General features: G+C 41.5%; 1 protein-coding gene across 1 annotated transcript in view; it reads left to right on the top strand.

The window, feature by feature from the left end:
* The window catches only part of PLXNC1 (plexin C1), a 262,942-nt gene that overhangs the window by 227,878 nt on the left and 20,107 nt on the right, over positions 1 to 14,957 (top strand). Inside the window, exon 26 of the mRNA XM_073651689.1 lies at positions 8,204 to 8,308. Within this exon, the coding sequence (XP_073507790.1) occupies positions 8,204 to 8,308 (105 nt within the window). The remainder of the gene's footprint in view (positions 1 to 8,203; positions 8,309 to 14,957) is intronic.

The following is a 14,957-nucleotide window of genomic DNA, read 5'->3' as shown; positions in this document are numbered from 1 at the left end:
TCCCACACTGTACAAAAACTCCACATTATTTCCCACACTGTATGATAGCCCCCACAATGTGCAAAGATCCCACATTATCTCCCACACTGTATGATGGCCCCCACACTGTGCAAAGACCCCAGATTATCTCCCACACTGTATGACCCTAACTGTAATCCCCACACTGTATAAATACCGTTGTGCTCAAAAGTTTACATACCCCGGCAGAATTTTTCCTTTCTTGGCCTTGTTTCAGAGAATATGAATGATAACAAAAAAACTTTTTCTCCACTCATGGTTATTGGTTGGGTGAAGCCAATTATTGTCAAACTACTGTGTTTTCTCTTTTTAAATCTTAATGACAACCAAAAACATCCAAATGACCCTGATCACAAGTTCACATACCCTGGTGATTTTGGCCTGATAACATGCACAGAATTTGACACAAATGAGTTTGAATGGCTACTAAAGGTAACATCCTCACCTGTGACCTGTTTCCTTGTAATCAGTGTGTGTGCATAAAAGCTGAGTGAGTTTCTGGGATCTAGACAGACTCTTGCATCTTTCATCCAGCCACTAACGTTTCTGGATTGTGAGTCATGAGGAAAGCAAAAGAATTGTCAACGGATCTACGGGAAAAGGTAGTTGAACTGTATAGCACCGGAAAGGGATACAAGAAAATATCCAAAGAATTGATAATGCCAGTCAGCAGCGTTCAAACTGTGATTAACAAATGGAAAATCAGGGGCTCTGTAAAAACCAAACTATGGTCAGGTAGACCAACAAAAATTTCGGCCACAACTGCCAGGAAAATTGTTCGAGATGCAAAGAAAAACCCACAAATAACATCAGCTGAAATTCAGGATGCTCTGAAAACTAGCTGTGTGGCTGTTTCAAGATGCACAATAAGGCTCTTGAAGAAAAATGGGCTGCATGGTCGAGTCGCCAGAAGAAAGCCATTACTGTGCAAATGCCACAAAGTATCTCACATACAATACGACAAACAGCACAGAGACAAGCCTCAAAACTTCTGGAACAAGGTCATTTGGAGTGATGAGACCCAAACTGAACTTTTTGGCCATAACCATAAACGTTACATTTGGAGAGAGGTCAACAAGGCCTATGATGAAAGAAACACCATTCCTACAGTAAAGCACGGAGGTGGATCGCTGATGTTTTGGGGATGTGTTAGCTACAAAGGCACAGGAAACTTAATTAAAGTTGAAGGAAAGATGAATGCAGCATGTTATCAGCAAATACTGGAGGCAAATTTGCACTCATCAGCCCGGAAGCTGCGCATGGGGTGTACTTGGACATTCCAACATGACAACGATCCAAAACACAAGACAAAGTCGACCTGTCATTGGCTACAGCAGAACAAAGTGAAGATTCTGGATTGGCCATCTCAGTCTCCTGACCTCAATATCATTGAGCCACTCTGGGGAGATCTCAAGCGCGCAGTTCATGCTAGAACAGCCCAGGAATTTACAGGAACTGGAGGCTTTTTCCCAAGAAGAATGGGCAACTTTACCATCTGAGAAAATAAAGAACCTCATCCACAACTACCACAAAAGACTTCAAGCTGTCATTGATCTTAGAGGGGGCAATACATGGTACTAAGAAATAGGGTATGTGAACTTTAGATCAGGGTCATTTGGATGTTTTTGGTTGTCATTAAGATTTAAAAAGAGAAAACGCAGTAGTTTGACAATAAATGGCTTCACCCAACCAATAACCATGAGTGGAGAAAAAGTTGTTTTGTTATCATTCATATTCTCTGAAACAAGGCCAAGAAAGGAAAAATTCTGCAGGGGTATGTAAACTTTTGAGCACAATTGTAGCCTACATATAGTATAATGCACCAGATAGTCCTCAATATAGTATAATGCACTTTCCATAGGCCTCCATATAGTATAATCCCCCCATAGGCGGAGTCTGTAGTATAATCCCCCCATAGCCAGAGTTTGATGTATAATCCACCCCATAGGCAGAGTCTGTAGCATAATCCTCCCCATAGGCAGAGTGTGTAGCATAATCCCCCCATAGGCAGAGTCTGTAGCTTAACCCCCCATAGGCAGAGTCTGTAGCATAACCCCCTCCCCCATGGGCAGAGTCTGTAGCATAATCCACCCCATAGGCAGAGTCTGTAGCATAATCCTCCCCATAGGCAGAGTGTGTAGCATAATCCTCCCCACAGGCAGAGTCTGTAGCATAATCCCCCCATAGGCAGAGTCTGTAGCATAACCCCCCCATAGGCAGAGTCTGTAGCATAACCCCCTCCCCCATGGGCAGAGTCTGTAGTATAATCCCCCCCATAGGCAGAGTCTGTAGTATAATCCCCCCCATAGGCACAGTCTGTAGTATAATCCCCCCCATAGGCAGAGTCTGTAGCATAACCCCCCATAGGCAGAGTCTGTAGCATAACCCCCCCCATAGGCAGAGTCTGTAGCATAACCCCCTCATAGGCAGAGTCTGTAGCATAACCCCCCCCATAGGCAGAGTCTGTAGCATAACCCCCCCCATAGGCAGAGTCTGTAGCATAATCCCCCCCATAGGCAGAGTCCAGGGGCGGACACAGACTGTAGTGGGCCCCTGTGCAAGAAATTTTGGGGGGCCCCCCCTGCCCTTCATAAGGCAACAAAGTTATGTAAACATAACCCCCCATGTGCATCTCTCACCCCCCCATGTGCAGCTCTCATCCCACCCATGTGCAGCTCTCACCCCCCGTGCATCTCTCATCCCCCCCATGTGCATCTCTCATCCCCCCCATGTGCATCTCTCATCCCCCCCATGTGCATCTCTCATCCCCCTCCGTGCATCTCTCATCCCCCCCATGTGCATCTCTCATCCCCCCCATGTGCATCTCTCATCCCCCCCCATGTGCATCTCTCATCCCCCCCCATGTGCATCTCTCATCCCCCCCATGTGCATCTCTCATCCCCCCCCAGTGCATCTCTCATCCCCCCCCCATGTGCATCTCTCACCCCCCCCCATGTGCATCTCTCATCCCCCCCCATGTGCATCTCTGATTCCCCCCACTCCTAGTTAATTAATTGTATTTAAAAAAAATAAAACTTGTTATACTTACCCCCATGCAATCCCTGCAGAATCCTGGCGCTCGTCCACGTCGCTGCCACCAGGTTCTCCTGACGTTCGGCCATGTGACGGCGCCACATACATAGCCATCAGCTTTTGTTTTGGCCAAAAGATTTTTAAAGCCGCCACCACGATAAGGTAGACTCTTCTGGGCGGGCCCTACTCTAACCTATTAAAATTTTCTTAAAATATCCAATACTCTTTTTAGATATATTTTTATTTAGTTTTCTTTAAGGGAATGTGTCATATACATTTTTTTTTTAAATGACCAATAATACCACATACAGGGAATACCGCCACACCATGACCAGACCACATATTACCACAACATAGTGACCGAATAATACCACACAGAAGGGAGAAAAACTGCCACACCATGACCAGACCACATATTACCACTACATTACTAATATTACCACCACATTACTAATATTACCATAAGTGTCATTATACACGGGAGCTCTATACATGGTATGTATAACGTAAGTGTCCAGGTAATCTAGTGATCACCAGTGAAATTATACACAGGAGCTCTGTATATAGTGTCAGTGTACAGGTAATACAGTGACATTATACACAGGAGCTCTGTATATAGTGTACAGGTAATACAGTGATCATCAGTGACATTATACACAGGAGCTCTGTATATAGTGTCAGTGTACAGGTAATACAGGGATCACCAGTGACATTATACACAGGAGCTCTGTATATAGTGTCAGTGTACAGGTAATACAGTGATCACCAGTGAAATTATACACAGGAGCTCTGTATATAGTGTCAGTGTACAGGTAATACAGTGATCACCAGTGACATTATACACAGGAGCTCTGTATATAGTGTCAGTGTACAGGTAATACAGTGATCACCAGTGACATTATACACAGTGTACATGTAATAGACTGACTCACCGGTGACGTCTCTAGGTGAAGTCCTTCATCTTCGCTTTTCTCCTTCATCCAGCACAGACCGCCATCACTCGTCTCTGCATAAAATAACACAGTTATCTAGAGCACATTCCCCAACTTCTACATTACGCAGCTGAATACAGACGTGCATCCACCATCAATATATGGTTAGTTATTAGGCAACCTACCATTCCAAATAGAAATTGTAATCCACCACTGTGCCCCCATTAACTGTAAATAGGCACTTAATATATAATTTAATTAGAACCTCTACTCTTTCCGCCAATTTGTTACCAGTCACACTCCTGCATCCGCAACGCCCCCTACTCTATACTTCCTGCTCCCCGCATTCAATATTTACATGCACCCCCTGCCCCAATTCATTATATCATGTCCGTGCTCTCCCCACCCCATCATCATTTATCATTTACTCTCCCCCACCCCACATTCGTTATGTGCCCCTCTCTCATCCCCCTCCCCCACATGTGCCCCTCTCTCATCCCCCTCCCCCACATGTGCCCCTCTCTCATCCCCCTCCCCCACATGTGCCCCTCTCTCATCCCCCTCCCCCACATGTGCCCCTCTCTCATCCCCCTCCCCCACATGTGCCCCTCTCTCATCCCCCTCCCCCACATGTGCCCCTCTCTCATCCCCCTCCCCCACATGTGCCCCTCTCTCATCCCCCTCCACCACATGTGCATCTCCCATCTCATCCCCCTCCACCACATGTGCATCTCCCATCTCCCCCCCCCACACACATGTGCATCTCCCATCTCCCCCCCACCACACACATGTGCATCTCCCATCTCCCCCCCACCACACACACACATGTGCATCTCCCATCTCCCCCCCCCACACACACACATGTGCATCTCCCATCTCCCCCCCACACACACACACACATGTGCATCTCCCATCTCCCCCCCCCCACACACACACACACACATGTGCATCTCCCATCTCCCCCCCCACACACACATACACACACACATGTGCTTCTCCCATCTCTCCACTCCTAGTTAATTGTATTTTAAAAAAAATAAAACTTGTTATACTTACCCCCATGCGATCCCTGCAGAATCCTGGCGCTCGTCCAAATCGCTGACAGCAGGTTCTCCTGACTTCCGGCCATGTGACGGCACCGTCACATGACCGGAAGTCAGGGGAATCATCAAGGCGCTGCTGCAACAGCGCAGCTCAGCGCTGAAATGTCCCGGACCCGGCGCATAGCATGGGGCCCCGGAGAGAGACGCACAAGAGGGGGGCCCCCGAGGGGGCCCCTACCGGCCGGGCCCCATACTGGAGTCAGGGCAGTCATGCCCTGATGGCGGCCCTGCTGGAGGCTGGAGGGGCCCCCTCTCCCTCGGGGCCCCCGTTCAATGAACCGGCTGCACGGGCGGTAGTTCCGCCCCTGGCAGAGTCTGTATCATAATCCCCCCATAGGCAGAGTCTGTAGCATAATCCCCCATAGAAAAAAATAAATAAATAAACACAATTCTCACCTCTCCTCCTCATTCCTCCGCTGCTCCGAGCGCCCACACATCTTCAGAACAGTGGGCCGGGCGCCAAGTGATGACGTCAGACACAGAGGGGACTGATGGGAGAGGGAACGTCACTGAACTTGCGGTGACGGGCAGGGGGCCTGATGCTAGCACCAGGGGCCCCCCTCCTGCTCAAGGGCCCCATAGCTGCCGGGCAGTGCAGGGACAACGAGTTTAACTGGAGTGTAACTGTATCAGCCCATATAATGTATATAAACCCAAAAGAAGGAAACAATTAAGCTCAAATAATAAAAATTAACAAAGCTTTATTGAAAAATTCACAAAAACATTAAAAAGAAATATAAAAAATGGCAATATGGACAGAGAATCCTGTGCAATAGCAGTCACCACATATATGTATAAGGTATCAATAAATGATATTAATAATTAATTGTTTGAAGGGGGCAGTCACAATCATAAAGTACAAGTGCAATGGGATGTTGGCGACCCCTGGTGGTCAGAATAAATTATGTGAGTCAAATACAGGCAAAAGCATCTGTCAGTGATATAGACTTGTAAAGTGCAAATGCAGTCAGATGTGCTGAAGAATATCTATATAGGATGGAAGAAATGAGGATGTCTTGGGTAAAATAAATGTAGACAACCAGAAGGATATTGTGGGTGCTACATAAAACATAAACTATATATGCATATAAGTATAATAAGGTGCAAATGCAATTAAATTAGACAGGGTATAAATATATGCCACATGCAAGAAACTACTAGTGTAGAGAGGAGAAATCTGTACAAACAGTATACAGGTAGAGAAAAGAGTTATACCCAGGTAAGGTTAACACTTCGTAGATGCACACAAGTATACAAAAATGGCATGCACCACAAGACCTCATAAATAATATACCTTGGTTGGATTGATTAAGCACAGGACAGGAACCCTGATGTACGTAGGGGTTCCTGTCCTGTGACCTTGATTTCCAAATGAAAATTGGAACTCTGGGACCTTGTGGAGTGTGTCAATGACTGCCTTCTGGACATCTGTCAAGTCAGCAGTCTTCCCCATGATTGTGGAACCTACTGAAACAGACTAAGGGACCTTTCTAAATGCTTAGGAAGCCTTGGTGTTTTTTGTTAATTATTTTAATGTACTGAGATAATGACTTTTGTGTTTTCATTGGCTGTAAGCCATAATCATCAGCATTAACAGAAATAAACACTTGAAATAGATCACTCTGTTTGTAATGACACTATATAATGAGTTTCACTTTTTGTATTGAAGAACTGAAATAAATGTAACTTTTTGATGCTATTCTAATTTAGTGAGATGCACCTGTAGGTTCTCCATGTGCACATTGTGTAGTTTCTGAATGCAGGTTCCAGTATTAAAAAGATTTATTGATTAAAATATAAGTCATGACACATTTCAGCTCCCATGACTAGAACCTTTATCAGATAAGTTACATGATATGAGTATTAGTGCCAGTCTTTTTGTATCCTAAAAAGGTTAAAGAGCGCCCAGCGGTCCTTTGGTATGTCAAATTCATAAATCACATTTTGTGAAAATACACAGTTCTAATATTACTTATTTTGTATTCTTAATAGTACAACTAAAATGAGAAGTATGATTGTTTTTTATAAACTGTCCCGTAAAAGTATTTGAAAGAGAAACTGTCCATTGCTCAGTGATGTGGACATGATTGATAGGTCACCTTAGATTAATCTTACGCATGTAAATGTGATGTACCATTGGGTCGCTTGGCACCCTTTTAGCATTCAAAAAGACAGACATTACTACTCCTATCATGTAATTTAACTGTGACTTTGTATGAAAGTAGTCTAAAAGTGTCAGGGGACCTTGCAGGTTCCCTTTAAACAAGGAACATTGTATTTCTTAATTTTTAATAAAGAAAACGCTATGATTGTAATATTTCCAATTAGAGTTTGAGAAACATTTTGCAACATTAAGATAAGAAAAGTGTGAGTATTAAATGTGAGGTGTGAAGTGACAGCAGTACATCACAATGTCACAAGTTCAACACAGATAGAAGACAGGAAGGAGACAATGCTAGGCAGTAAAAGTTCAGCATATACTCGGATGTCCCATCACAACAAAGTTTTTTCTTTTCATAAAATTGAACTTACTGTATTTACTGGACCCAATTTATGTTTGATAAGTCACTTGCTGTTAAGACTACAATATTATAAAAGTGTTTAAATGGGTTTTCCAATAATGGACAAGCACTTCTTAAATGCTACAGTGCCCCATATAAATAAAAAATCATGCAATCATCTCCCGGACTATCTGCAGCCTTCACAGTTCTGTCAAACAAAGCTCTTTGTGGCCACCAACTGCTCATGCTAATATATGTGTCCCAAATTCAAGATCCTCTTTACTGAGCTTTGTCTGATGGAACTGTGAAAGTTGCAATCCCATCAGTGGCTGCTGATTGACTGCAGCGCTCAGGTGACATAACAACTTGGAGGAGAATATGGTTTTTATCATTTATTGAGGATGCTTTAGTGTTTAAGGAGGTGATGTCTAGTAGTGGACAACCTTTTGTAAGGAACCTGTAAAATCAAGATTGACCATACTTTAGGTGTATTGATCCATTTTTATTATATCACTTTTATTACCAGAACACTCTCTAACATGTACAATACATGTATATACAAGTGAACTCAAGAGCAAAATGTTAGGACTAATAACAAAAATTGTTTTCTTTCTAGGAAATGCCTGAATCTGAGGAAAATGAGCCACAAAACCCTGAAAACAAAGGCAAACATAAGTTTAAAGTAAAGGAAATATATTTGACAAAGTTGCTCTCTACAAAGGTATGAAATGAAAACACACGAAAAAAACGCAAATATTCGAAATAGCATATAATCCAATAGTCTGTGAGCCTACTATATACACTGTGTGCACAATTATTAGACAATTTGTACTTTTTGATTTTCTATTATTGAACAGCTACAGTGCTGTCAGTCAATCCAAAAGGTTAATAAACCTGAAACCTAATTATTTAAGAAAGTAAAAAAAAATGAGGTTTTGGCTTTCTTAGGAGACTATCTCTGTGTGCAGAATTATTGGGCAATTATTAGTGTGCAGAATTATCATGCAACTTAATGAAAAACATACATTTTCCTAACTCAGTTGTTTATTTTCATTTGTTAAAGTGAGAATAATAACCAAACAACTCAAATCAGTGACCAATATAGCCACCCTTATTTTCAATAATAGTCATAAACCATCCATCCATGGAGTCTGGCAGTTTCTTAGTCTGTTCACAATCAACTTTTTGGGCAGCACCAACCACAGCCCAAATTACGGTAGTCAGAGAGGTGTACTGTTTTCCTTCACTCATAATCTCCTATTTAAGAAGGGCATACAAGTTCTCAATAGGGTTTAGGTCAGGTGAAGAGGGGGGCATGTCATTATTCTTTAATCTTTAAAGCCTTTACTGGCTGGCCAAGCAGTGGAGACTTCCATGCATGTGATGGAGCATTGTCCTGCATAAAAATCATGGATTTCTTGAAAGATACAGAATTTTTCCTGTACCACTACTTGAAGAAAGTGTCTTCTAAAAACTGTAGAAATAGAAATCATATCTCATTAGACTGCCATTCACTGGTGTGCACCACCATAATTATATCGAGTATAGATTGGGAAGGGAAAAGAGGAAAAGATGTGAATGGAATATAAAATATAACATTTATTGAAAATTACTATTAAAATGAATAATAAATTTGTGCAAAATGGTGACCCACAAAGACCCGGTCCATAGTAAGGTGGAAAAATTATATAATTAATTGAGATGCCTAACCCAGTCCCTTATTTTTTGGGTTATGGCTGTAAATTATGCACCTGAATTGGCCCAATGAAATTTCATTATAAGTTATCGATTAAAAAATTAGCATGGATTGCTCATATAAATGTGAGCTATGTTCTGCACCCGACATCCAGCTCACATAGTCTGACACTGCCTGCTGTAATAATCAACTATGGATTATGCTTTATTATATGTATAACTGTTCTCATGATCCTCTCCCAGGTGCCGAGCTCCGCAAATGCCGGCAAATGCTTTGACAGTTTTACACCTACAAGCCGTAGATTTGTGTTAGTGCAGATCAAGGAGACAGATTAGTAGTGTAAAGAGTGGTCTCGGGATGGTATTCCCTAGCCACACTATTCATCTCCAGTCCTTCTCCTGAGTTTGCAATCGGTACGCCCGACCGCACATGAATGGCCGGGCTGATGGCTGCACGTGCTTGCTCATAAATCTCCGGAGTGGCTCACACATGTGATAGCGGGGTCAGCTTGCTGTATTGTGCCAGGACCACAGGACAATCGATCACTGTACAGGACTGCAATGATCGTAAGTAAACTAAATTCTGCAGTCTCTAAGGTACCGCACACATAAGACTGCGTCCTGAATGCTAACCACGCTAAGACCACAGAGCACCTGATCTTTACACATGTGCTATATGAATCTCAGGCTGGCCAGAGAACCTTCAATCAAAATTGCTTAAATGTTATTCATTGGTATATTAAATTTCCCTATCCACCTATACTATCAGAACATGGGACTCAGTCCCTGACGCGCGTTTCGCCGGTATACCGGATTTTTCTAAGGGCCTGACGCGCGTTTCGCCGGTATACCTGCTTTTTCTAAGGGCAAGGTCGGCCCCTTGTCCCGGATATTTATACAATCCATCAGAATTGACAAGTGGATCAACCAATCAAATTATCACCATAAGAAAGATCCAATTTATGATAAGTTTCAGCATTAGATCGGAGATGCTACATACCAGACATATATTACTAAGTCTAATATATTCATAGATTAATTATATGCCAATATTAATACCAACAATGAATTATATATCACATTTCTGATTAATTTCAGCATCAGATCAAAGATAGTACATGTGAAACATCTATCACCCATAGTATTTATCCATAAGTTAATTACATGCTGACAATCTATAATCAATTGAATATATATAATGTCAATCATGGCCACATCATATTCACTCCACATCATACTGTATGTATTCTTACATGTCATATAGAAGGAGGAAGGGATTTTATATTAATTAAATTGTCTACAATGGTCATATCCCAAATATAGGCAATAGTCAGATATGACGTTTTTTCACTCAATATAGATAGGTGGAGAGATTCATCAGGAGAAAGCAAGTGTAACGGATAGTTTAAACCAGCTCCTCATAATTATGCTCTAATGATAGATCCACTATTATGCAATATTTCATCATCTATCTATCATTCTATTCCATTTCATCCATAAGAGGAGGATTTATTGAATCATATCAGGTTAGTACACCCTCTCCAATGTTCACATCATTTATCCTTTTGACCCACTATTGGGGTATTGAATTACCAAGGGGGATGGAAAATCCATCATCTAATTCTTCCAGGGATTCAAAGAAGGAGATGGTATCCACGTAGGTAAAGGATTTCAGGTGTATTTGTTCTTATTCAGGTGTTATCAGATTTCACAACCAACATGTGGACTTACTGAATTGCACCTGAAAATCCACTCACTCTCCTTCTTTAAAAGTATGAAGTCAAGATCACCACCCCTAGCATCCAATTTAAGTTGGCAGATTGCCCAGCCCTTGAGGTCCTTCCACCGTAATATTTTTAAATGCCTTGCTATTGGCGTAGGTGTAAATATTTTATTTTGTTCTTGGCATTTTCGTTCTTCCTTGTCATAGTTAATAATGCTCTGGATATGTTCCCGTATCCGGATCTTGAGGTCCCTGGTGGTTTTACCAATATATCTCAGTCCTCATGTACATTCCAGGCAATATACCACTCCACTTGTGGAACAATTAAGATGTTGGGAGATCTGATATATTTTCCCAAATGCATCCACAAATGATTTTTTAGGAGTCAAAATCTGACAGGCTCTGCAGATTTTACACGGGAAGAATCCAGGATCTTGTGTCTTTGTCAAAGTATTACTGCGTCTAAGTGACTGGACACTAGCAAATTTGAGATAGAGGTGGTTTTCCTATAGCCAAATGACGCTCGAGAGGTCACGAAATCTTTGAGATCTACATCAGATCTAATAATATCCCAATGTTTATTCAAAACATTGAGCATAATGTTCCAATCCTCATGGTACTCTGTTATAAACCTCACATAGTCATCCTGATTCCTATTCCTATTTTTGGGGACTAAAAGTTCATCCCTGTTGGTCCTTAATGCATAGTTGTATGCCCTTTTAATTATTCTCCCTGAATAATTTCTTTCAAGGAGTCTTAATTTAAGCTCTCGGGGAAACGTAGGTATTCCCCTTTAGGAATCGCTCGGATAGTAGCAGCCGCATGTGCACTCCGGGCATCTAGAATGCTATTAGTTGATGTTTCCTTTCTATATAAATCGGTTTGTACTGCATTATTTGCATCCCTCTGTATCATTATGTCTAGGAATGGAATTTTGTCTTTATGAAATGAGAGTGTGAGTTTCAAATTGAAGCTGTTATTGTTAGAAAAAGCCGGTATACCGGCGAAACGCGCGTCAGGGACTGAGTCCCGTGTTCTGATAGTATAGGTGGATAGGGAAATTTAATATACCAATGAATAACAGTGCAACATTTAAGCAATTTTGATTGAAGGTTCTCTGGCCAGCCTGTGATTCATATAGCACATGTGTAAAGATCAGGTGCTCTGTGGTCTTAGCGTGGTTAGCATTCAGGACGCAGTCTTATGTGTGTGGTACCTTAGAGACTGCAGAATTTAGTTTACTTACGATCATTGCAGTCCTGTACAGTGATCGATTGTCCTGTGGTCCTGGCACAATACAGCAAGCTGACCCCGCTATCACATGTGTGAGCCACTTCGGAGATTTATGAGCAAGCACGTGCAGCCATCAGCCCGGCCATTCATGTGCGGTCGGGCGTACCGATTGCAAACTCAGGAGAAGGACTGGAGATGAATAGTGTGGCTAGGGAATACCATCCCGAGACCACTCTTTACACTACGAATCTGTCTCCTTGATCTGCACTAACACAAATCTACGGCTTGTAGGTGTAAAACTGTCAAAGCATTTGCCGGCATTTGCGGAGCTCGGCACCTGGGAGAGGATCGTGAGCACAGTTATACATATAATAAAGCATAATCCATAGTTGATTATTACAGCAGGCAGTGTCAGACTATGTGAGCTGGATGTCGGGTGCAGAACATAGCTCACATTTATATGAGCAATCCATGCTAATTGTTTAATTGATAACTTATAATGAAATTTCATTGGGCCAATTCAGGTGCATAATTTACAGCCATAACCCAAAAAATAAGGGACTGGGTTAGGCATCTCAATTAATTATATAATTTTTCCACCTTACTATGGACCGGGTCTTTGTGGGTCACCATTTGATAGATGGTGACCCTGTATGCATTTATTAATGCACGTTTTGCACAAATTTATTATTCATTTTAATAGTAATTTTCAATAAATGTTATATTTTATATTCCATTCACATCTTTTCCTCTTTTCCCTTCCCAATCTATACTCTTCTAAAAACTGGCAGTAGGTTTGGGAGTTAACCGCAAGTCAATCTTCAAACCAAAATGGTCCAACTAACTCATCTTTAATAATACGAAGCCATAGCAGTACCCCTCCTCCACCTTTAATGAGTCAAAGTGGAGGTCTGGCCTGTTACTAATCCAGCCACAGGCCCATCCATCTGGTCCATAAAGAGTCACTCTCATCTCAGCCCATAAAAACTTTAAAAAAATCTGTCTTCAGATATTTCTTGGCCCAGCAGTGTTGATGTTTTATCTTATGTGTCTTGTCAGTGGTGGTCGGGTTTTAGCCTTCCTTATCTTGGCCCCATGTCTCTGAGCACTGAACACCTTGTACTTCTGAGCACTCCAGGAAGATTGCAGTTCTGGAATATGACAGCACTGGAGGATAATGGCTTCCTAGTCGCTTCACGTTGGAGTCTTCTCAGATCTTTGGTAGTTAATATGTGTTTTTTTTCTTTTGCGATCCTGTTGACTATATACAACAAAACTTTTGATGGTACTGTGATTACGCCCCAATATTTTAGCAATTTCAAAAGTGCTGCAACCCAATGTACGACTTTTACCAATTTTTGACTTTTCAGAGTAAATTAAATCTCCTTTTTGGTCAATTTTGCCTAAGGAAAATAAGCTGCCTAATAATTCTGCACACCTTGATAAAGGGTGTGGATATCCTTAGGCATCACCCTCCCTCGTTACATAAATACACATCACCTGATTTGCTTCATCCAATAAGCATTTAATTTTATACAGCTCAGAGTTGGAAAATCTGCATAAAAATTATGATATGGTCATAATACTTACCTAACAATTGGTCACACAGTGAAAGTATAGCTCAGATAAATAGGTAAATCTATTGTTCTAATGTTGAAAATAATTATGAATAATACATATCATGATTTGGTCCATGAGTGCTGATCTTCAAAATCAATGAGTGGAATGGTGTTTTGTTTTGTTTTTTTGTTTTTTTTAAAGAAGTACCCCCATCATTGATTTTATTCCCTTAATATATTGCAATCATCATATTATATATATCACTGTGTACTTACAATTGCTCATTTTGCCATTCTATTGTTTCTATTGTTCTTCTGCTGTTTACTATGTAATAGCTGTGTCTGACCATGCAGGAACATGGTCAGCATATCCAAAAGCTCATGTCCAGGGAAGGAAGCAAAAAAGAGTATATAGACATTACAGCATCACAGCTGATTCTTTCTGTGAGGTAAAACATTGTTTTTTAACAGGCAGGGAAATGTTTTACGTCACAGAAAGGTATGCCTATGTTAATTATGTTTTGTTAACATAGCCATTTATATTCAAGTGTAAGATTTTTTTATATATGCCGTGTACATATTTATTCAAATTTACATATACAATTGCAACATAGACAGCATTACTTTAGGCTATAAAGCTCTCCATGCAAAAGCCAAAACACAAAAAAGATGTACTAAAAGTGTAATACCTTCTATGGCAAGGCGACTCACTCAGCTGCTTTTGGAAGTAGACACAGGAACGGTTTCATCTGCAGGTTTATTATAACGGAATAAAGCACTGCAGATTTAGCAAAATAAACTCAGCTTTGCTGGCATAACGGCAAAACAAAAGACAAATGGTAACACAGTCCATATGTGTGCGGGGTTCGCTCCCACACAAATTGCAGCACACTTTAGCTCCTCCTGAGCTCAAGTTCCACAGTCTGGAGACTTGCCTCTCCAAACTCACAACAGAGAAAAAAAACAGTGACTGAGCATTTAACGTGCTCAGCCACACACTGAGGTGGAGCTATGGTGAATGACCTCCCACCCTTCACAATGTCATTCACAAAAAAACACTCCTTTTTAACATGGTGGTTTAACCCCCAACACATAACATGCTGGAATAAATTTGTAGGTTTAGTTCACTGAAGCTAGTAGCCACAGCAAAACATATCTCC

This window comes from Phyllobates terribilis, unplaced genomic scaffold (assembly GCF_046119375.1).
Source record: "Phyllobates terribilis strain yellow unplaced genomic scaffold, ASM4611937v1 Scaffold_11__3_contigs__length_659146591, whole genome shotgun sequence".
Taxonomy (NCBI): Eukaryota; Metazoa; Chordata; class Amphibia; order Anura; family Dendrobatidae; genus Phyllobates; species Phyllobates terribilis.
Note: the sequence above shows the minus strand (reverse complement) of the source record. Positions and strands in the feature narration are given on the sequence as shown.